The following is a 22,137-nucleotide window of genomic DNA, read 5'->3' on the forward strand; positions in this document are numbered from 1 at the left end:
CAACTCAATTTGGATCACAGAAACAAGGTTTCGACGACTGGAAAAATAAAGTGAGAATTGGTCAGCACGAAAATAGTCAGTCTCATAAAAATGCCTTAATAGCTATGAAACTACGAGGAAATAAAACGAATCGAGTTGACGCAAAATTATTGGAGAAAATCGAAGACGAAAGAACTTATTGGCGTAGTGTACTTCAGAGAGTCGCGAATGTGATTAAAGCTCTTTCATCTCGAGGCCTATCACTGAGAGGTCATGTAGAGCAATTTGGAAATCCTCACAATGGGAACTACATGATGTCCCTCGAATTAATTGCGATATACGATGATTTTTTAGCTACGCACATTTCTGAATATGGAAATCCGGGTAAAGGAGGTACGAGCTATCTATCTTCGACCATATGTGACGAATTTGTACAAATTATTGCTGATGAAGTTTCAAAAACTATAGTTACAGAAGTTAAGGCTTCAAAATATTATTCGATAATTGTTGATTCTACACCAGATTTGTCACACGTAGATCAACTCACATTTATTTTGCGATATGTGGATTCAAGTGGCTCTCCAGTAGAAAGATTTTTGACATTTTTACCAAATGTTGGTCATAAAGGCATAGATGTAGCAAATGCTATTATGACAACATTAGAGGAACTACAAATTGATATCAAAAATTGTCGTGGTCAATCTTATGATAACGCTGCGAATATGTCTGGGATAAACAAAGGCGTTCAAGCGGAAATAAGAAAAAAGTGTCCTCACGCTGTATATATACCATGTTCAGCGCANTAAAATTATTCTTTTTTCACATTCAAATTCCAAATATATTGGGGCGGCAAATTTTATCCAGCCTAGGGCGCCAAAAAGGTTAATCCGCCTCTGCTCGACCCTATACGCACACACGTACAGTTATGCGTTTATATTCGCAAAAAGGGGGGAGAGGGATAAAAAAATAAAAAATAACCGCAATATACTTTCATCAAGCTCGATTTGCGATTGTCATCAGCTCTGCAGCAGCAGCACAGCGGCGGCTCGGGAAAATAAGCAATTTGGAAATACGCGGCGCGGCTCGGCAATTGGCTTTAATCGAGTCGATTGGATTCAAAGTCATATTATTATTAAAAAAGCATTGCTCTACACTTGCATGTATGTGTGTATACTGGACGCGCGGCGGCGGCAATGAGTGGTAACGATTACATTCGCGACAGATTAAAATTGACAAGTAGTTGCGCGAGCGAGCGCGCGAACGACTCGATAAATAACGCATGAGAGAGTCGCGCGGAGCCTTTAAGAACGACTCGATGCGAGCGAGATTGTAAATAAGTAAGTAACATTGTTTTTATAGCGGGTGCAACGCCCGACGCTCCGTCACTTTTTCAACAACCAATGAAATTGCAATCGTACACACATATTGTATGCATTTGTGAAAGCTCGCGCCCTGATGCATGATGCGTCTTTGTTTGGCCGTGTGTGTGTGAGTGTGTTCGAGTTTTTACAACGACTAAAATCTCATACATCAAACAAAAGACGTACTATACGTAAACCACAAGAGTTATATGTATGTGTGGTTCTGAATTTCTTTCAATTCGCAAGAGCCGCTCGCTGTAAAAATATTTAGTTTCCACTCGAAGTAACAAGGCAAACAAAAAAAAAATAAGGTTCACCGGCTGCAAAAAATACTGTTCGGGGCTTGAATATTTAAAAAATAGAAAGAAAAAGAGAGAAAACGACTTGTTCGCAAAATAATATGCAACCAGCGTAAAATCGTACACCATTCGCGAGTTATTGCATCTATGCTCTTTGCGTTCCGAGTTAACACATTTTTACATCTGGTCAAATATGATCTCGCGCGTGTATACAGCACAGCAGATGCGTGAGTGTGGCTATCGTTTCGCCAACGAGTTATACGACGCGCGATAAAAGGTTTTCAATATCCTTTTTAATCTTCTTTTTTTAAGCGTTTGATTTTATATATTTTGCCACGATCGTATTTGTGTGCTGACACTCGCGAATCATTTTAATATTTAAATCAACTTCCAGTTGGCGAGCGTAATGTGTGCACAAGCAGTCGTTTGCTGTAACTCGTTGAAAAATGATCGAATCGATTAATCTCCCGATGATTGCCAATTCAGCGAGGCGAGACTTTGACAATGGTCTCGAAGTGAAAGAAGTCCCAATTCTTTTTTGAGGCACTTGGCATAATATACTCGGCTCATACATCATGAAGTGTAGAAATGTTGCATCATGCATTTCTTTCTCGAGCATCCTTTCGTTCTCGCCTCGCACACACATAAATTATGCCGTCTTCGTCCGTGGAGACTTCATATAAAATTAAGTGTCTCCTTTTTTTTTTCAAACTTAAACTCTTTTATTTACGAAAACTAGAATGAACCAACCACAATGGTAATTCTTGTTAGTTCTATTTATATGAAAAAATAAAGAACGCTGTCGACACGTTGTTGCATTTAAAATTGTTTAAAATTCCAAACAGGTATATATCGCGTTGAAGAATAAAATGAAACTTTCGTACGGTGCGTTTGTTTTATCGCCGAAACATCGTTAAATCAATCCCCGAGTGCATTAGTATTCGCATCGACTTTTCTCGATTATTTTATATGCCCCCGCCAGAACAATAAACAAAAAAAAATTCACGACTGTCATCGGCAGAATGTCGATCCTCGCGGTCAATTTTCATTTTTTTTCCTAAAAACTGCGCACAAGTTTTTCTCGCGATTTATTTTACGACGATTGCGACGACGACTACATCGACGAGGCACGTCAAGTGCATACGAGCGCTAGCACACCTTCATGAAATACTCAATTTTTTCCGCATTAGCTTTCTCAGCAGCCAGAGAAAGTATTGTCGCTCACGCGTGTGGAATAAAACTCATTTTTTGCAGCGTTTCTTTTACTCTTTCTGCGGCAGCTACACCCTAATGTCGATGTCATGCCCTTGCCTTGAACTTTTCACCAGTCAAAGCGAATTAATCCTTATTATACGCTGCGACATTGTAGCTTTTTTTTGTTTTTATTTTTTTTTTTTAAATAATTCCCACAGCAATCATTCCGAAGACTCGACCGAGTATTAGGCGTTATGTAATTGCCGAGTGCATGCATTCAGTGCAGCAAGTAACGAATCAGAAAAAAGCAACACTTGTCTAGTGTGTACTTGAGTTGTACGCAAGCAGTAGTATTCATATTTTAATTGCAATTAAAAGGCCAAAGTCGAGCTGTCAATTGTCTTCGGGATGATCGCCTCGTTTTTCCTCTTACGACTTACCACGCGATTTTATTACTGCAAATAATTATAAAAAAGAAACGTTACCAAATCTGATATTTGAAAAAAGTACATATAATTCGAATTGAATCCACGATAAAAACTTGTGATTCTTTTTTTTTAAAGCATCGAATTACTGGATGCGTGAATATTCGCGCATGTAACAAGGTCATAACACGAACAAAAAAAGCCAGATAAAAGAGAGAGAGCGACTCCAAAAATCTCTCGTTTACACCCAAGATGATTCACAAAAATTAGGACAACTTTTGCATTCTTTACAAACAAAATTGTAGGCGTCTATGCATACACGTTATTTTTTTTTGCTCTTCAACACACTGCTGCATACACGCGTAATAATAGAGTATTCTTCGTTTTCTAAAGTTTTCGAGATTTCAAAAAAAAAAAAAATTTCGTCCGCAAGCGCGTTGAAGTTTGTGCTACTTTTTCCATAAATGGATGTAAGCACACGGTTCATTAAATATCATCATTACTCGAAAAAAGGGGAACACTTAAAGTTGCCAGTATTTTATCGTTATGATTCTGTTGTTAAAAAAAAATGAAATATTGATCGGTGGAAAAAAAACTTGACTTATCAAACAGTTTAGTTTTACTAGCTGAGAGTTTAGAAAATGAAGGAAAAAAGAAATTCCTTAGTTTAAAGCTTGCCCTGGACAGCTCAGTATATCTGTGTACATACAAAGAAAAGTCCGTTGATTCTCTGCACTCTGTGGAGGCTACGAGCCACAAGACAAAGTTGAAAATTGGCCTGGTATAAAGTGCACGTCTTGGGTAAACTTTTTTGATTTTTCGTCTTTTTATTTGCTGAAAAGAAAGAAACAAAAGTTATAAAAATTCGAAAGCAAGAAAATTTTTCCTTTGACCAAAGTTCGAGTAGTTGTTATTGCACAAGTCTGTAATGAAAGCTGTACTTAATCCTTTGATCAGAGTACAATTCGTGTTAATTGAAATATCTTCTAATGCAATGAGATTTTCCGAAAATCTGTGAGAAATTACTTTTTTCTCGAACATATAAGTATGAGATAAATATACCATTTCTAGTAAAATATATTGAATCTGAAATGAAAAGAAGCCAAACTGAAATATATCCTCCTTCGTGAATTAAAGTCTGCAAGGCCATTTAATTAAATTCAAGTTGACTAATACTCTAAAATAGGATGAACGCAGTTTTAAATTTGTTAGAAATAACTTGAATTATTTATAAGCAGCGGAAATTCTCTCATTTTATAACGAATAATATATACGTCACGAGAAGCGACAGATTGAAATTTTTAGCACGATACTTAACACGCGAGTTGGTTAAAATTATCAAAAAATTATCTATGAAATAGATACAGATAAAGCGTATTGAGCTATTTATGATAGCTACATCAACGTGGCAAAACGCCAACTGCCAAAAAAAGAGAGTAGGTGGTCGTCGAAAAAGGGCCAAAGCGAGAAAGTGAGTTATATTACGAAGGCAGCAAACGCAAGCTCGAAAGGTAGTACAAGTTATTTATCATCGAAGAAGTCGGCGAAAAAGTGTGAGAGCTGTGAGAGAGTGAGAAAAGAAGGCAAAGGATAACACGACCCGATGAATTAACAAACCGAATCGTTCCAAGTCGTCGAGAGAAATTCAAAGCTGATGATGCACGCAACGTACACAGCTCGTTAGGACTTGTTGTTCCTTACAAATTTTATCATTCTTTCTTTTTTTTTCATTCTCGCTTCACGCGATACGCGCAGACGAGTCGAGCAAATAAAAATGTGATTGATAAATGCACCTCCTACGCTCGTGTCACATGCTATTTACAAATATTTATCATATGCACTATGCCTGTGTTTCGGAGTCAGTCATACTGTCGAAGTTTGAATCCGATTGGACGATCGGCTTTCCCGACGTCGAGTCGCTTTGCTCGTGTGACGCAATGAATGTACACACGGCGATAGCGCACGTCGATGCACTCTCAATATTTACCGGTTTATTATGTATTAAGTTAATTCGTTTGAAGTACACGCATGAGTGGGTAATTAAATCTTTTTTAATTTATTACTTCGCGATGGTACAAAAATATTTTGATACGGCGCGAAACGAGGAAACTTTTTAAATTCGATGTATCCTGTGACTCGAGACTCGAGATCGGAGAGTATAAAGTTTATTACGAATGTAAATCGAGTCCCTCGGAAGAAGACGATAAGGAAAGTCGTAATAAACTTCGACGGCAGAGAACAAACTATATATCTTTCGTATATTTAATTATGTTCTCAGACGTATCTCATTAAAATCTGCGATAATTTTTAATTATCGCATTGTTGTTACACGTAATGCACCGGTGCGCGTGCGTGCTTTCGTCAATATTGATTTTTCGCGTAAAAACCATTGTCTTATTCGTTTCCTTAACTCATTCTCATTCCGATCGTGAAACCTAAAAGTTATGGATAGAACCAGAATTTTCGTAATTATTGACTTTTTAAACTCTTTTTGTTATATGGTATGCGTGCGCGTTGATAACAGCGAGGCATAATTAAATTACCATCGTGACCAAACGTGTAAAATTACACATAGTAAGCTACTACAGCGGCAGCATAGTTTCAAAATTTTCGCACAACGTTGGCAATCGTCGTAAAAGGAGGGAAAAAATCCTTGCTATGAATCTTTTGCTGCACATAAATTCGTCCATTGTTATCGTTAACGTATGCTAATAAATGCAAATGCAGATTAATGCGTTTGTTACTTATTTATTCTAGTTGTAAGAAATATTACCTTAATAATGATTCTCGGCGTTTGCTGTTATAAAAATGTGATTTAATTGGAGCACATTATAAATCGATAAGAATCCGTCGAATTAGTGCTATGGAATGCAAATGTAAAATCCACAATCTCCATCCCTTGAGTTTCCGTTAAAAAATCAGCCGGACACTCGACTCGTCTCTTTGATGAAATATAGTTGCTAGTTTGCAGCGCCTCTTCTGGCATTCGGCCAAACCCGATTGGACTCAGTTATATATTAGTGAGAGTAATTCTTCTCCACGCGTGCACATAGAGCAGAAAGTTGATCGATTTCATAGCCGATCAGCAATTAATAAATTTCATCTCGCTCAGTTTTTCATTTTTTTGCATTTTCAAAGCTCATGCGAAATAGAATAAAACGTCAATCCGAAACTCTTCAAACAATACACACACACTCAGACAAACCCATTTTTTGCCTTTAACGCGAGCACAAGCTTTTTCTTTTACCTCCCGCAGGCGAGTATTATCATCGAGGCGCTTCTTATCCATCGTGGATAGCCTTGGATTTGCGAAACGAGGGTCGTTCTCTTCCTCTCTCCTTTTCTCTTATGTTTTTTTTGCTAGAAAAGAGAATATACATTGCCGTCGGCGCTATTGCATAACAATTTAAGCACGCGCTCACACGAAAGATACACCGAAGATAATAATAATATCAGCGGCACTGAGATAGCGGCAGACTAGGGTCAAGAAAAATAGATCGACCGTCGGTGGGGTTGCATCGATCAGAACATTACATTACAGCATGTGTGGAAGGTGATACATGCCCGTGTCAGCACCTAGGCTGGTTCGGTCTGTGTGCGTGTATTTTGATGACCTCAAAGAAGGTCCTCCCAAAGCGAGGACGCGCTGCTCTTCGCTATTTTATCGATGCAATTAAAGCAAATATAGACCCGACTACCACTAAGTACATACAAATAATGATTTACATCTCACATTGAGACTACTGTTTATTATCTTCGCATCAAGTTGTTATACTTCGTCAGTATACCGAACGGTAAACACGATTACGAGCTCGATAAAAGCTCGATTAAAAAGTAAAGGATATCTTGTCTGCGATGAGCACCTTGCATTCAAGCTTATTTTACTTGAAGGAATGAAGGATGACACGTGAAAAATTTGAACGAATACGATTTTCTTCTCATCGAAGATCGATTTTTCCTAGAATATCTAGGTTCAATAGCGAGACAAATTTTTTCCTTTTACAAATGACTCTCGTAGCTACATGTATAAAAAATGAGCATTTCGTTTCGGAATATTTATTCCGGTCCTTTTTTCAGCAGCTCCTTCGAATTTTCGATTTTGTGAGCATTTCTCGACAGGCAAATAATATGAAAAGTTGCGCGACTGCGAGAGAGGAAGAGCGAAATAGCGTAAAGGAGGGTGACGTTATATAGGATAAATAATGCAGTGAATTACGAATTCATACGTATACTCATACATCAGAATTCCATATACTTTTAAAGTTGAATATTTATTTGATATTTTTGATAACCAGAATGTACTTGACTTACAGATCAACTGCAGCAACCACTGAATGGAACTCAGCTGGAACATCTTGTCGGTTTTAACACCCATCCATGTGAGTAAATATATCAATTGTTTAATATTTTTTTAATTCATTAATATGTATATTGGATAGCATTCGGAACTTATTTCAGAGATTTTAAATTAAAATCTTGTCTCAGCGCATTAATTATAAAAAGAACTTGAAACCCCCGATCAAATTCATGATTAATTAAATTTGCAATCTGAAAATGATTCACGTTTACAGTAGTCCTTCTGTTTGCTCAAAAGTGCGTGGCTGTATAACCCTCGATTCAACTGCAACCGAGGATAAGCTTCTGCGTGCGCAGTCTGTCGCACGATTAAAGCTTTATTCTATTTTATATGTTTATATACGTCGCGCATGTACATTTCGCAAAGAGATAATACCCTTGGCTACTCTTTCTTTCTCTCAATGTGGGATAAAAAGCGTCGCAGCGCGCAAACTCTTGGCTAAAATTCTTTGTGAATTTAATACGCGCTCTATATGTCTCCGCGTGTTTGTGTATGTGTATGCGCGCGAGAGGGTGCATTTTTGGATTTCAAGCGTGCGCTAGTTTTCTGTATTTATCAATGTCGTGCTGTGTGTGCGCTATACGTACATAGCGCGCGTTCCTGTTTTATCTTCTTTTATTTTTTGAATGGAAATAGAAGAAGAAAGGATTTACCATTGAACGCATGCACGTACGATTTTATGTTCAATAAGACTGGATTTTACGATATATGCATGAGGTTATTCTCGTTAGCGTCTGCCATGCAGCCTTAGCGACTTTATAAACTAATTGAAAATATGATAGCTCGAGATAGAGTTGGCAATTTTTTCCTTTTTTTTTTTAACCCCACTCTGCCCTGGAATAAACGCAATTCTGGCCTCGCGCGTAAATGTTCTCTCATCCTACATTTAATCTCCGAGTAAAACAAACGCGTAATACACGCTACTGTCCAGGCGCTTATATCGTCGCTTGTGCAACTTGTATCTGCAGCGTGCAAAGCCCGTACAGTAGCAGCACACACGTAGGTATAGGGCACGGTCATTGCTGGCCTGCTAAATTGCAATGCCCCCATAGCTGTTGAAATTGTTTGCGTCTCTCTTACCCTATTCTCTTACTCAGTCATAAATTCGCGAGAGCCAGGGCAGAAAGGAGGGGGCTGAGTCCACGCCCGACCTAGTTTCAGCTTTACTCTGTTCTCGCTCACCCCTCCGCTCATGCTCAACTCTCTCACTCTCTCTCTCTCTTTCTCTCGCTCTTTCTCTCAACCCGTTTATCGACCTCGAAATGTTGTACACGTATACCGAATAGCTCAAGAGGAGAAACGATGCCCTGAACTCGATATTTTCTCCACGACGGGCCGTGCGCAAACACAGTTCGATGACACGATTTCGCACTAGGAGTTTTCGCAGCGCCGAAATTCTGCATGAAGTGGGAAGTAGGAGAATACGAGCCTAGGGAGCAAAAAACAGGAACTCGACTGATAATTTCACGTGCTCTGATATTTTATTTTTTTGCTTCATAGGTGCGTGATTATATTATTTTCGTTTTGACTGGAGGGTCGAAAAGGTTACTTTCGGCTTGGGTAACATGAATAAATAGTGTCTAGTGATATTCAAAAATTCAAACATCGTTTCAAAAATGCCGAAAAAATTGATAAGTGTACATTGATTTGATTTAAGCAATTTTTGTTCTAAAATTTTTTTTATTAATGCTAATAGTTTTCGAGTTAAAAATTGTCGAAATTATTTTATGACTTGCAGGTATTCGAAAGCCATATTAATGATCACCGTATTTAATTTCTGTATTATCGCTGTTTTATTCAATAAAATATACAATGTATATTTTACCATTCGTTAAGTATATTATACATATTATTAACCAAATATATGCGCCAAACGCAGGAGGGAACAGAATTCTGAAAGTACATAAAATTACACGTGATAATTGCCATCTCAACAATTTTTCGAACAATTTATTTATACCCAAGTATATCGTGAGAAATCCAAAACGTCAGAAATTTTCCATATTCTGGATAGGATGGATTTTTCCTTTGCTTATCACTTTTTCGCGCAAGGATTGCAGAATTAATTCTCAAAGTCAAAGCCATTAACTACCATCGAAAACATCGCTCGATGCCATTTGCATGTTTGGCGACGTTTTCTAAAAGTAAACGTATGCAAAAACAAGCGCCAACACGTGGAGCTCGCTTGGGTGTAGATCGTAGTGCCGAGTCCAGTATTGAAACTTGGGACGACTATTTCTCGAAGAATGTTTATGGGTCAAAATAATACTTTTTTACAAAACCGTGCGCACGTATGTCACCGATCTTGACGCGCTTTTGGTATGTTGTAGTACATGGTAAAAAGGTCCCAAAAAAAAATTTTTAGACCCCCTCCCCCCTCCTACCCCCCACTTCCGGTACAAACGTCCATTTTCGATCTATATTTTTTCTGAGGACATGAAGCAATTAAAAAATCTGAAAAAATTCACAAAAATACTTTTCAACAATCCAAACAACCTTGAATTTTTTCAGATTTTTTAAGTGCTTCAGGCCTTCAGAAAAAATTATTGAAAATTTTGAAAATCGAGATACGGCGATATGAGCCGATATAGTGAATGGAAATTTTTTCAGTTCTTTATTACATTGAAAAACATAACCTCAATTTTTTTCAGATTTTTTCAGATGACCTAACGCACCTTTTGAAGCCAAAAACCGCTTTTTTTGACGAAAATAATTTTTTTAGGACGGTACGGAGCCTCGAAAAATCTGGAAAAAATTTTTTCTCGTTTGTTTCATCAAAATACATAACCTCAAATTTTTTCAGATTTTTTAATTGAAGGTGATAGCTTCTAGAGCCGAAAAATGCTATTTTTAACAAAAAAAGGTTCCTAGAACCCGATGGTTCCGGTGAAAAAATTTGAAAATATTTTTTTTGAATTCCTTGTCAAATTTTAATAAATTTTGACCGTTTCAAAAGTTCGATTGAAGCTTCCTAGCTCATTTTAGAGCAGGACAAAGATTAGTGCAAAATATCTGAAGACGTTTCTGAAGACATTAAGGAATGATAAAACTCGTTTGATGCTCTAAAATGAGCTAGGAAGCTTCAATCGAACTTTTGAAACGGTCAAAATTTATTAAAATTTGACAAGGAATTCAAAAAAAATATTTTCAAATTTTTTCACCGGAACCATCGGGTTCTAGGAACCATTTTTTGTTAAAAATAGCATTTTTCGGCCCTAGAAGCTATCGCCTTCAATTAAAAAATCTGAAAAAATTTGAGATTACGTATTTTGATGAAAAAAACAAGAAAAAATTTTTTTCAGATTTTTCGAGGCTCCGTACTGTCCTAAAAAAATTATTTTCGTCAAAAAAATCGGTTTTTGGCTTCAAAAGGTGCGTTAGGTAATCTGAAAAAATCTGAAAAAAATTGAGGTTATGTTTTTTAATGCGAAAAATAACTGAAAAAATTTCCGAGTACTACATCGGCTCATACCGCCGTATCTCGATTTTTGAAATTTTCAATGATTTTATCTGAAGGCCTGAAGCACTCAAAAAATCTGAAAAAATTCAAGGTTGTTTGGATTGTGGAAAAGTATTTTTATGAATTTTTTCAGATTTTTTACTTGCTTCATGTCCTCAGAAAAAATATAGATCGAAAATGGACGTTTATACCGGAAGTGGGGGGTAGGAGGGGGGAGGGGGTCTAAAAATTTTTTTTTGGGACCTTTTTACCATGTACTACAACATACCAAAAGCGCGTCAAGATCGGTGACATACGTGCGCACGGTTTTGTAAAAAAGTATTATTTTGACCCTTATATATGTAACATCCAGTAGCTGCTTGGATCAAGCTGTTATCGTCAAAGTTCAATATAAACCGAAGCGTGCGATGCACTAATACTACCTACCACTACTACTACTGCTACTACTAGGGCTACTTTGCATTGCACACACGTAATTGTCTCCATGTCACTCTCTCGCCCATACACACACAACACACACTCGCGTAGCCAGAAACGCATATATCGTAACGTCGCCGCGCACGATGTAGCAGCACCCAAACAAACAAGGCTAAACTTTGCATTTGTGGTCAGAGATTGTGCTGCGCGTCGCCCATGCCAGAAATCGATAATCTGACCTAACTGAGCGCATCGCACGCAAATGTATATATATATGCTACGTAGAAGAGTTGACCCTAGTCGACGCCGCAGCTGATCTCCTTCTACTCCTCATCCTCCTGTCTCTGAGCAAACTTTTCAACGTGCGCGAGTTAATTTGATAATCGCGCGTGTGCACGTCGACGAGATATAGAGATATAGAGATAGAGAGAGAGGGAAACTTTTTGAAATGCGAAACTTGCGGTACATCATGTAGAAATGATAAACTTCCCCGAAATTACGTGACGTCAGCGTGATTAGCTCGAGTTTGAAATTGGGTGTATTGTTATGAAAATACAGGTAAATATAATACGTTTCGATGTATACATTCGAGAGAGATATATCGGCTTTTATTTTCTTTCGAAACTCGCTCGGCCTTTTACAATTAATGCACGCGCACAGCTATACTCTCTGGAATTGTATGCAAATGGCAATTCGACGCTAGAACCAGATTCAAACTCGGTGTGTTTCTCTCACCTTTGCCTGGGCTGCTGCTACGTGCGTAAATCGTTAACTGCCACGCAGATGTTGCGCGTCACACTTCGGACTTTGTGTACGATATTTGCCTCGATGCTCGCGCGTGCCCGCGCGCCTATACATAACGAATCGCTCAAACTCTCTTTCTCTCTTTTTCGTGCGCATACACGTGCGTGTATACAGGATGTATGTGTGTACGTGTACGTTTATGCGTGCGGCATGGAACGCAAAATAATTGTCATTTCGCACGCGTTATACATACATTCGATGCACGGCGCGGGGCGCAAAGTGCAACGATTGATTTTAAACGAATCAAGAAACTGGACGTTTGTGGCTACGACGCGTAGTGGCAATTACTAAACAATTGCCGCGACGTTATTTTGTTTGTTTCTTTTTTCCTCTAGGGCGCCGTGGGCTCGCTTTGAAATTAAGCTTTTGCATCGGTCGCGAGCTTGCGCGCGTACATTACGCGAGAATCGATAAACGATCGCGTGCCTCGCCATCGAGCGAAATATACAGATAGACGAACCAGTCGCAGCGCGCGTATGCTACCATTATAACGTGAATGTGATAGATGTGCTATGTCGATGCATGTGTCTGTGTGTGTGTGTGTTTATAAGTTGCGGGTGGCAGAGACCTGCCCCGCAGCGCAAACACAGCTTGTGCCGCGGCATCGGCGGCGGCGGCGGAGTGTCAAGGTCAGCGACACATTGTCGTCGATAATCATTCACCTATTAGATTTTAATTTACCTCACCTCTCTCAAGGCTCGGCTGCCGCGGCTGGCTTGTACACGAGCGATATAAGCTATTGGCTTATAACTCTCCCCCGTGTTTGCCCGGACAATTTTTTTTTCTTCTTCGTCCGCTTTCATAATAATGCAGCAGCGGATCGCGTGCGCGCGCCCGAGTAGAGCAGTCCGGAGCTGCTGCTTCCGAGAAAAAAGTAAGCGTGTGTGTATCGAAACAGCTTCGTTGAGCGCGCGGCCCGCGATACATCTTTGTCAGCTGCTGCTCTCGCGCGCGCGCGCTGAAAAGTGATTCGACGACGTTATTTATGTACTCCAAAGAATTTAGCCGTGCGCACTACCTTTTTTCCTCCATTTCTCAGGATCCTTGCCTTTCGAGAAGTTTGCCCTTGTATCGTTCGAGATCGGAAAATAGCACGACGGGACGTACAACGTCTACACAAATACACGTATCAGTTATCGCACACGCACGCACCCCTTTGATTTATATCGTCTAATTCGTTATTAATTGTGTTTTTGTCACACGGTCGTACAAGCGTAAAGCGATGAGTTATTCCGTCCGGATGTATTTATTTATATTCGCGATTTTTAGCCTGTCTCGCGGTGGCGCTCGTGCGGGGGATAAGGACACGCGTATTTATTATTTATGTCGGCCCTGTGCGCGCCTACATATACTTATTCAAATCGAGCGCGACGATCGATGAGCGTACATCGAAAAATCGATGCTTATAAAAATAGTTCGGCAGCCTGTGTACGTACACACGTTTTCTTTGTCACCCTTGCTTCGTAATTTACTTGTGTGCTGAGAGAAAAGGAGGGAACGCGAGGCACACACCGCCGCTCGCCGATAAATAATAGTCAAAGTGCTTCGGGCACACGAATACATGCTCTCTCGTGAGCAAAGCCAATAAATTAATTGATTTCTCTTAACCGTCGAGGCATGTACTCGTACCACCCACAAAGAACCACAAAGATTAATTGGACTATTCAATATGATTAGGAGGAATTGAAATGCGCCTAATAATTTCCATAGGTGTACATCGGTTATTCGATTGTAACAAGCAGAAATCGTACACGTATAACACACACTTATATCGTTTGTGAGAATTAATTTTGCGCAAGCAGCGAAAGAGAAAGAGATTATTACGCGATGATAATAATATAGAGCGAGGGAGAACCATGTACATGTATGTACGTACGTACACGCGTTGTGCACAAAAGAGGGAAGCGGAAACGCGAAAACATCAAGGCTGGGGCGTACATAATGTTATATGGAAGCTCCAAAAATGCCGCCGCTACTACTGCGCGGCCACGAACTCCAGCCCTCAATTAACCTTTATATTTCGCCAGACGAAATAATTTCAAGCGGGATAACTTTTCTTATTATTATTGTTATTATCTTTTTTATGGCTTGGTAGTAACGTAGCCCTGCCAAATTGCTCTTTTTTTTATGCTCGTTAATGATTGAAATTAAGTTTCAATTTTAAAGCCGAATTAATTGAAACGAGTTGCACAGCTTGTACGGTATTTATTTTAATAAGCTTGAAACAATAACTCAGAGATTTTGAAGGTGACACCTCGCGAGAGGTGGAGACGTTTTTAAATACTCTCGTTTTATGACGCTTGGCTTTTAGATTTCATTACATACTCACACTCACGCGCACACACATATACACATACACAAATACATGCACGCGCGAGTAGAGAGAGAAAGAGAGAGAGAGAGTTAAGTATATGAAAAAGTAAGGAAATTGGTTCAGCGCAATAAATCACTTGTCAGATTAGCATCCTCGTGTTCGGCGAGCGTGTCCCTCGCGAAAGCATCGCTGCTGCATTTTTACCTCCACCCGCGCAAAACTGCTCGATTCTCTTTTTCCGACGATAAATTTTAGCTCGATAAAAAAAAATAAAAGAGAGAGAGAGAGAGGAAAATAACATCGTACATGCTAATTTTAAAACTGCAACGATCATAAAGCGAGTTAGCGCATCAAGATCAAACAACCGAAATGAAATGAAGCAAAAAATAAAAATAAAATAAAAAGAAAACGAAACAAACGAAACGCGATCAATCGTTCGATTATCAGAGTTTGCGGCCGTAGCGCTCATACAGGGAGTAAGATAAAAAAAATGATAATGCGGCGAGCGAACGCCGCGCGCGCGGTATGCATTAGCCTAGGCCCTGAACTGGGTCTAGGTTCATTGTCGTACGACCTTAACTCTCTCGACTCGCGACGCGGCTCGGGCTTTATTCATAAATGCAACGTCTCAGCTTGTGTATATACATGCATATACGTATATGTATGCACATCGCGCAGCACGGAGCACATATTCATCACGAGGGTTAACTAGCTCGCAACATGCAACACACGGGGTGGCGGCGGCGGTGGCAGTGGCGCGCGTGTAGAACCTTCGCGCTCTTTCACACACACAGCAAGCGAGCAGGCAGGCAGGCAGGCAAGCGTCTGACTACGCGCGGAGCAGTTCCACTGTCATTCTCTTGTAAGCGACCATTAGCGACCTTCGCTCCTGAATTCTTATTTCGCGACTCGCCCGAGCGGTCGATTCGCCAGCTTTGATATGTATATAAATGTAATTGCCATTGAGTATACGCGAGGCTTGCGCAACGCGTCGAAAAAGTTTTTCTCCGCCGCGCGATTCCATTTTGAATATTCATCGTTAAAATTTGCCTCCTTTTTGCCCTATCTCGCTCTCGCGCTCTTGCTCTATCGGCCTGCTCCGCACTATTCGCACAATGGAAAGTTTGCCCATGCTAGAAAAGGCACTTTATCGCACGAGCTCGCGAGGGAGCCTTGAAACTTGCGCCGCGTGGCGCGCCAGCAGTGATGATGATTATCTATCGTCGTTTACCGTTTTCCTATTCTAAAATTGATTTCGACCATTGAAAATAACCTTTCAATTTTCAACTGAAGTACTTTATCAAAATCAATCCTTACCAGTCTGGAACAAACGTGCTATCGCCTCCCATTCCATGTATCTGCGTCTATTTTTGGTCGAAGCTAATAATCACACGGACAGACACTGACTTTCATTAGAAATTCAATTCAATATCAAAGTGTATACTTTCAAAACCTCCCTTTATCGTTGGATGTTTCTCGTGACTTCTAAATAAACATGCATATAGTGCGATTGCAATTTGCATTTCTTATATACGTCGTATTATTATTGTTATTACTATTATTATCTTTGATTGAGTCAAAGGTCGAATCCCGTCTCTTTTTTCTCTGTCTATGCGCGACAAATTGAATAAAAGAAATACGCTGAAAATTGCATGTGTAGATGAATGGAATTTGTATCGAAAAAAGACAGAGAGAGAGAGAGAGAGAGAGAGAGAGAGAGAGAGAGAGAGAGATACGAGAAAGAAAGAAAGAGAGCAAAACAAAATATCGCAATGGAATCGGATGTACGAAAATTGATTACAACGCGCAAGAAGTGTTAGTTTATTGGATTTTTTTCTCTCGTTCTCCGTCGAGCTGACAGACGCACAAGCACCACTAGTATGCATTCGACGAAACGCTTATTAAATCTATTTCGTAATTAAATCAATCGGATTAGCGTGGGACAACACGCTTTTTCCACGACGTGTCTGATGAAAGATATTCAATTACTTCGAGTTTTTCGCATGTCGAAATCCTTAAAATTTCATCTAGTAATTTTTTTTTCTTGCTTCTTCAGTCAACGTGGATGTTGGGTAAAAGCTTCGTTGCTCGTTTTGTTCTTGAAATTTTTCATCTGATCCACATACCATCCTTTGATCTATTTATACTCGTAACTTCGTCGTTCTTATTACAGACAATGTCAATCGATCGATTTGTTCGTGTAACTTCGCTACCCCTGGATTAGTTGGTATCCACCCTCGCTCGCTTGTAAATACATGCGATACTACAGCCTTTTTTTGCATCCTCGCACGAAAACGTATCATGTAAACTTGACCCAGTATTCGCAGCTGCACATTCATTTTTTTACCATTATGTCCTCAATGTCAGGGATATAACACAACTCATAAACTTGTTATTATCCTAAAATCGTGTATATAAAACGTAATTGTGATCGGCTGACTGATGAAACGCGAGCAGCTGTTATTATTTTTTTTAACGATCTTCGTATATGCGTTGATTTTTTTTGCTCACGCTACTGCCAATTTGAAATTTATTTTAAAAAAGCACCACTTTTATAGAGGGTAGATAGACGTAAAAAACGATTTTATAGATTTTTTTTCGTTATTCATTGGAACTTGTTTACTCGAATTTCAATTTTTAAAACTCGACGCATCAAATTCGCCAATTTAAACGAACATTTTTTCCCAATTCGAGAAATTTAAAAGAGAAATTATAATTCCATTCGAATTTTGTTTTACTCTTTTTGAATTTGTCCGGATTATGATGAGTTCATTCATGAGAATTTAAATCATCAGAATGAACATTTTTCTAAAATAATATACTTTTTCATTTCGTATTTTACAGTACTTCAATTTTTATTATGGACAAAAGGGGTTTAGTTTAAAAAAAAGAACGATTTTTCTTTATTAGTAAAATATCCTTTATCCTCGAAGTTAATTTGCAAAATTACAATTTTTTTTCTTTTATATCTTATATTTTACCATTCATTCTATTTTATTAAGCTAATATTAGTTTTCATATCTAATTTGTAGCATTTTGATCAAACATTTTTCTCAATTAAAAACCATTTATGAAATCTTATAACTTCAGTTATGAGAAATCCGAGATTGAAAAAATCTCATATATTCAGCTAGCATGTTTTGTTCCGTGATAAGCCGCACATATATGTCAACTACAAGCTTGGATACCTAGTCTTCAACTATGAATACAGATATATGAAATGTATGAAAGAAGGACTTTCCATTGAAAGTTTCATAAAACACGAGTAACTCTGTTTTCTGCACGCACTTTCAAAGTTATTATGAAACATATGAATTGTCATGTAAAACTTTTACATATATAAGAGTTTTTATTTTTTTTTCGTTTAAATTTTCATCTTATTAGTTTTTAATGGATGTATACCAATTTACAAAAAGTATTTACTTTTTCAAGCATATTTACATATGCGAAACTTTTATTCTTCATTTATATATGTTATCGTACTTTTTTATCTAAGACTGACACATGTATTCATGGAATGAATGAAATTTTTCTTTATGAAAAAGTAGATGAGCTTAATCCGACTGGTCTCATTTTTTTATGCCTGTAAAAGGCTTAAAAAGTCGTGAAGAGTACAGATTCGCCACCTACTCCGTTCTATTCGTTTATTACCGATTTTACTTGCGTCAAATACACTCAGCGTTGAAAAAAAATTAAAATCCCTCAAAAGCCTTATCTCATCTGCAGTGTAGTCCGGATAAAAGTAGATAAAATTACTCTGCTTATACCAAATGTTTGCGTGTCGAAGACATTTGAAGTAAGATTATATCTTCCGTTGCCATGATGACGAACAGAAATGATTTTCATTTTCTTAGACAACAAAAGGCAACATCCGCGTGCAACTTGAAACTTATTTTGATTACGTTGAAGTTAAGAAAATATTGCTTCAATCGTGCACTGATTGAGTTGTATTTGTAAAAAAAAAAAATTAAAAAAGATGAAATTCAACAGTATTCGACGGAAAAAATGTTTACTCACTCGGCGTGGCCACAGCTAACGATTTAAACCGGGCTAAACTGCAGACAAGATAACAGCTTTTTGGGGCTGTGGGCGCTCGAAACGTTTTCATATTTTTTCCCCCTCGTTGGATAAAATATGCTCGAATGAATATATTGAAAGTAAAAACGGTCTCAAAGGTGTGTGTGTGCGAGTTCGTATTCATTTTCAAGATTCGACTTTTCGACATTTCAAAGCCAACGTTTTATGGAACGAATTACAGCTAAGCTCATTAAGTTTTCTACCCGAGAGAAATTTTATAACGCGTGCTCTGGATTCAAAAGTATACGCTTGACGACGGTCTTAGACGAAAAGAAACGGCAACAACAACATACGCTAACGAAAACCGCAAACATACAAACGTACTGAAGCCAGTCGTGTGCCACAGTAACATTTATTCCACTTGTAATAATAGTCTACGTACTAATCTCTACTTATGATTTTTTTTCTGCGAACCGCAGCTTGCGCGACGACTGTAAGCTCCGAGTTTCGAGCCGCGTGAATTGCACTTGTACATGAATATTTTTTGCTTCAATCGTGCGCTACACACGTACTTGTGCAGCTCGTGTACTTTTGTGCAAGCGGGTGGTGCTGTGTGGGTCGGTTATTAAACATTTCATTAGCGTAAGAGCCCCGGGAGCTCGCGAGAAATCATCAGAAAGTGCCAAGGATGCAGTGGCGTCGCGGGCAATCGATACATTATATTTATAATAAATTCACGACTCGATAAGTCGGAGTGATGCTTTTTAATATTATTTTCTCGGTAATCGCGTAATGCCGCTCGTCGTCGACGACGTCGTGGCTGTCGATGTGCATCGTCGGCGTCGCTGCGAGCCGAGAGCTACCGGAGAATAATATAAGCGGTACAGCCCTGACATCGTGCTGCATTTAAATGACGGCGCGCCCAAAAATAATATACGTTTTTAAATTTATCACGCTCGCTCTCGCACACACACACTCGCACGACGATGAAGAGGCAGTGACGTACGCTCGTAAACCCTTGAAAGCTCGTCATCGCATCGGCGTATATATGTACGTATACGTATACGTGTGCCTATACGTCGCTAGTCGCGCGCTGCCTCTCGTCACCCAGTTTTCCACGTATCCAAGGCGCTTCTGGTCGTCCACGCAAACTTTGTGGCCATATGTAGGTTTGCTCATTTGCGTGTGCGAGTATGTGCATATTGCGCGCACACACACACGTATTTATAGACGTCGAAGCCGTCAAGTCACCTGCCTTGTACCGTGCGCTGCTGATCAATGCTCACCCACACACGATGCGCACGTATACACACTCGCACGATATACGCTCCCCTCGTCGTATATCGAATTTGAGCTTAGCTCTCTATCTCACTCTTTCTCTCTCTCTCTATGTTTGTGAAAATACAGGGGCTTTTTGCATAGAGCGAGAGAGTAGGGGGAGAGAGAAGCCTACCCGACGACTACATGTTACACTCTTATTTTCTTTGCATATATTTATATATACACGAATAAGTTCGTAAAGTTCGCACGTGCTCTAAACGTCGATGTAACGCTTACACACTATTTCATCCACTTACTTAATAATATATGCAATAACCGTATATAGGATTTTCAAACTGCATATACTTATAATTGTTTCTCGTGTGTTTATTTTTGCCTCGTTCCTCGTGCCTTACACAATAATGACATCGTAATTTTACAACTTCGACCCTGTCTGTAATTTAGAGCAGAAGTGTGTGTGTGTGTGTGTGTGTACAGGCATGTGCGCGCAAACTTGTTGCTATTATTCCCGTAAAATTTAACTGCGCCAGTATGTACAGCAGTGGCGATGGTTGTAGCCAGGCAGGCATCTATATAGGTAGCCGCCGCGTGCACTACATACTTAATTGTTCGCGCATAGTAGCGCGAGGCTCGAAGGCAAGATTCATCGAGCGAAAACAATACCGCCTCTGGATGCAGTATATACAACGTCGTATATATATACGATATATAATAGACTTTTGTAAGGAAACGCGGGAGTAAGAGGAGGCGCGCGCGCGGGTGGGGATAGCTTTCGAGACAATGCAAAAAGGTACAAAAAAAAAAGAAGAAGAGTCCGTATCTATATATATCCTCGCACCAGCTATACATCGCAGAAAAATAGAAGAGAAAGAGAGAGAGAGAGAGAGACCCACACAAAGATGCCGAGTGACGCGCGAGCTCATTCCCTTGTCTTTTACAGTGGCGTGCGGACGCAAGCTCGCGGCCGACGAGATAGATACATAAAAACAGAAACAGAAAAGCTCGCTTATAGTACGTAGTGCGGTAGGCGCATCGAACGCGAAAACTAGCGGCTGCTCCGTTTGGACATTGAAAAAGGTAATTTCTAACTACGCGCGTGTGTGTGTGTGTGAGTGCAACTCGACGACGACAACAACGACGACGGCTCTTCTTCTCACAGCTGAGCAGCATCGTGATGATCGTCATTAGGTAGTAGGAGAGAGCCGTTGCCGCTGAGCTGCTATTATCGCGAACGTACAGCAGTAGCGGTCTTTTGGCACTCTCCGCGCGCGCTACTGCTGCTGCTGCTGCTGCTGCTGCTGTGCAGTTAGTTATATATCGCGCGCTGCATGCAGGTGAGAGAAAGCGAGACGCGACGAGCGAGCGAACGAACGAACGAAGCTTTATATAAAGCAGCAGAGGGAGTTAGAGCGTGCGCGTCGACTGGCTGCGCGCGTGTGCACGTATACTACATATATAGATGTGTTTTATACATAGATATAGTAATATATATATATAGGTAGGCAGCAGCAGCAGGCACAGGCGCGAGCGATATCAACTGCCGCCGTTGTGCTGCTGCCTCTGTGTGCTCGTGCAAGACTGTGTGTACGCGAGCTGCGTCGGTGTGTGTGTGTTTGTGAGTGCGCCGCGCTACGCGGTGACTCGCTGCCTGGCCTGCGCTTTGCCTGCAACCACTTGTCTGCCTTGCCTCCGACCAGCCGGTCTTGGGAGTGAGGAGACCGATACAGCAGCGCGTCGCGAATATACGCTGAATTTCGAACGACGGGTCGCCGATTGCGGGGACACCGACTGCGACTGGATGAAGCTTGCGAGCTGAGCTTGCACACACGGCGTTTACCCTCTCAGACGCTGTTTATATACTTGCTATAGCACTTATATATTACAAGAGAAAAGAGACACTTGTTGTTGGTGCTGCGAGAATTTATAAGAGTGAAAAAGTGAAGTGTGAATCGAGTCGTTGAGTGCGCGGCATCGGCACGGAGGAAGCGAAAAAATCGACAAGATTAAGATGTAGTGTGCTCGCGTTCGACCGACCACGAGCTCGTGCGTATTGTACTCAAAAATTGGCCGTCGTCACCTTTGTTGACCCCTATTCTCTCGAGAATGCAATCTTTTTTCTTGATTTTAATTTTTAATGCCCAAGAACAAACACTAGACAACAGCAAAGCCTTTACGTAAATACATGCGCCGCGTGTACCGAAACTATGTCGTTATACTTAACGATAAGTT

At 39.9% G+C, this 22,137-nt stretch overlaps 1 protein-coding gene across 6 annotated transcripts in view; it reads left to right on the forward strand.

Annotated features, from left to right (window-relative positions):
* Positions 1-22,137, forward strand: part of LOC106653879 (solute carrier family 12 member 4) — a 106,120-nt gene that overhangs the window by 5,587 nt on the left and 78,396 nt on the right. For 4 of the 6 annotated variants that reach the window (XM_023462672.1, XM_014373486.2, XM_014373489.2 and 1 more), the window contains exon 2: positions 7,572-7,637. In XM_023462672.1, coding sequence (XP_023318440.1) covers positions 7,572-7,637 — 66 coding nt within the window. Of the gene's footprint in view, positions 1-7,571; positions 7,638-20,907; positions 20,986-21,555; positions 21,952-22,137 lie in introns of those variants that run through there. The other 2 variants (XM_023462673.1, XM_014373491.2) reach the window with 2 other exon arrangements.

This window comes from Trichogramma pretiosum, unplaced genomic scaffold (assembly GCF_000599845.2).
Source record: "Trichogramma pretiosum strain Unisexual culture from Peru unplaced genomic scaffold, Tpre_2.0 scaffold11, whole genome shotgun sequence".
NCBI lineage: Eukaryota > Metazoa > Arthropoda > Insecta > Hymenoptera > Trichogrammatidae > Trichogramma > Trichogramma pretiosum.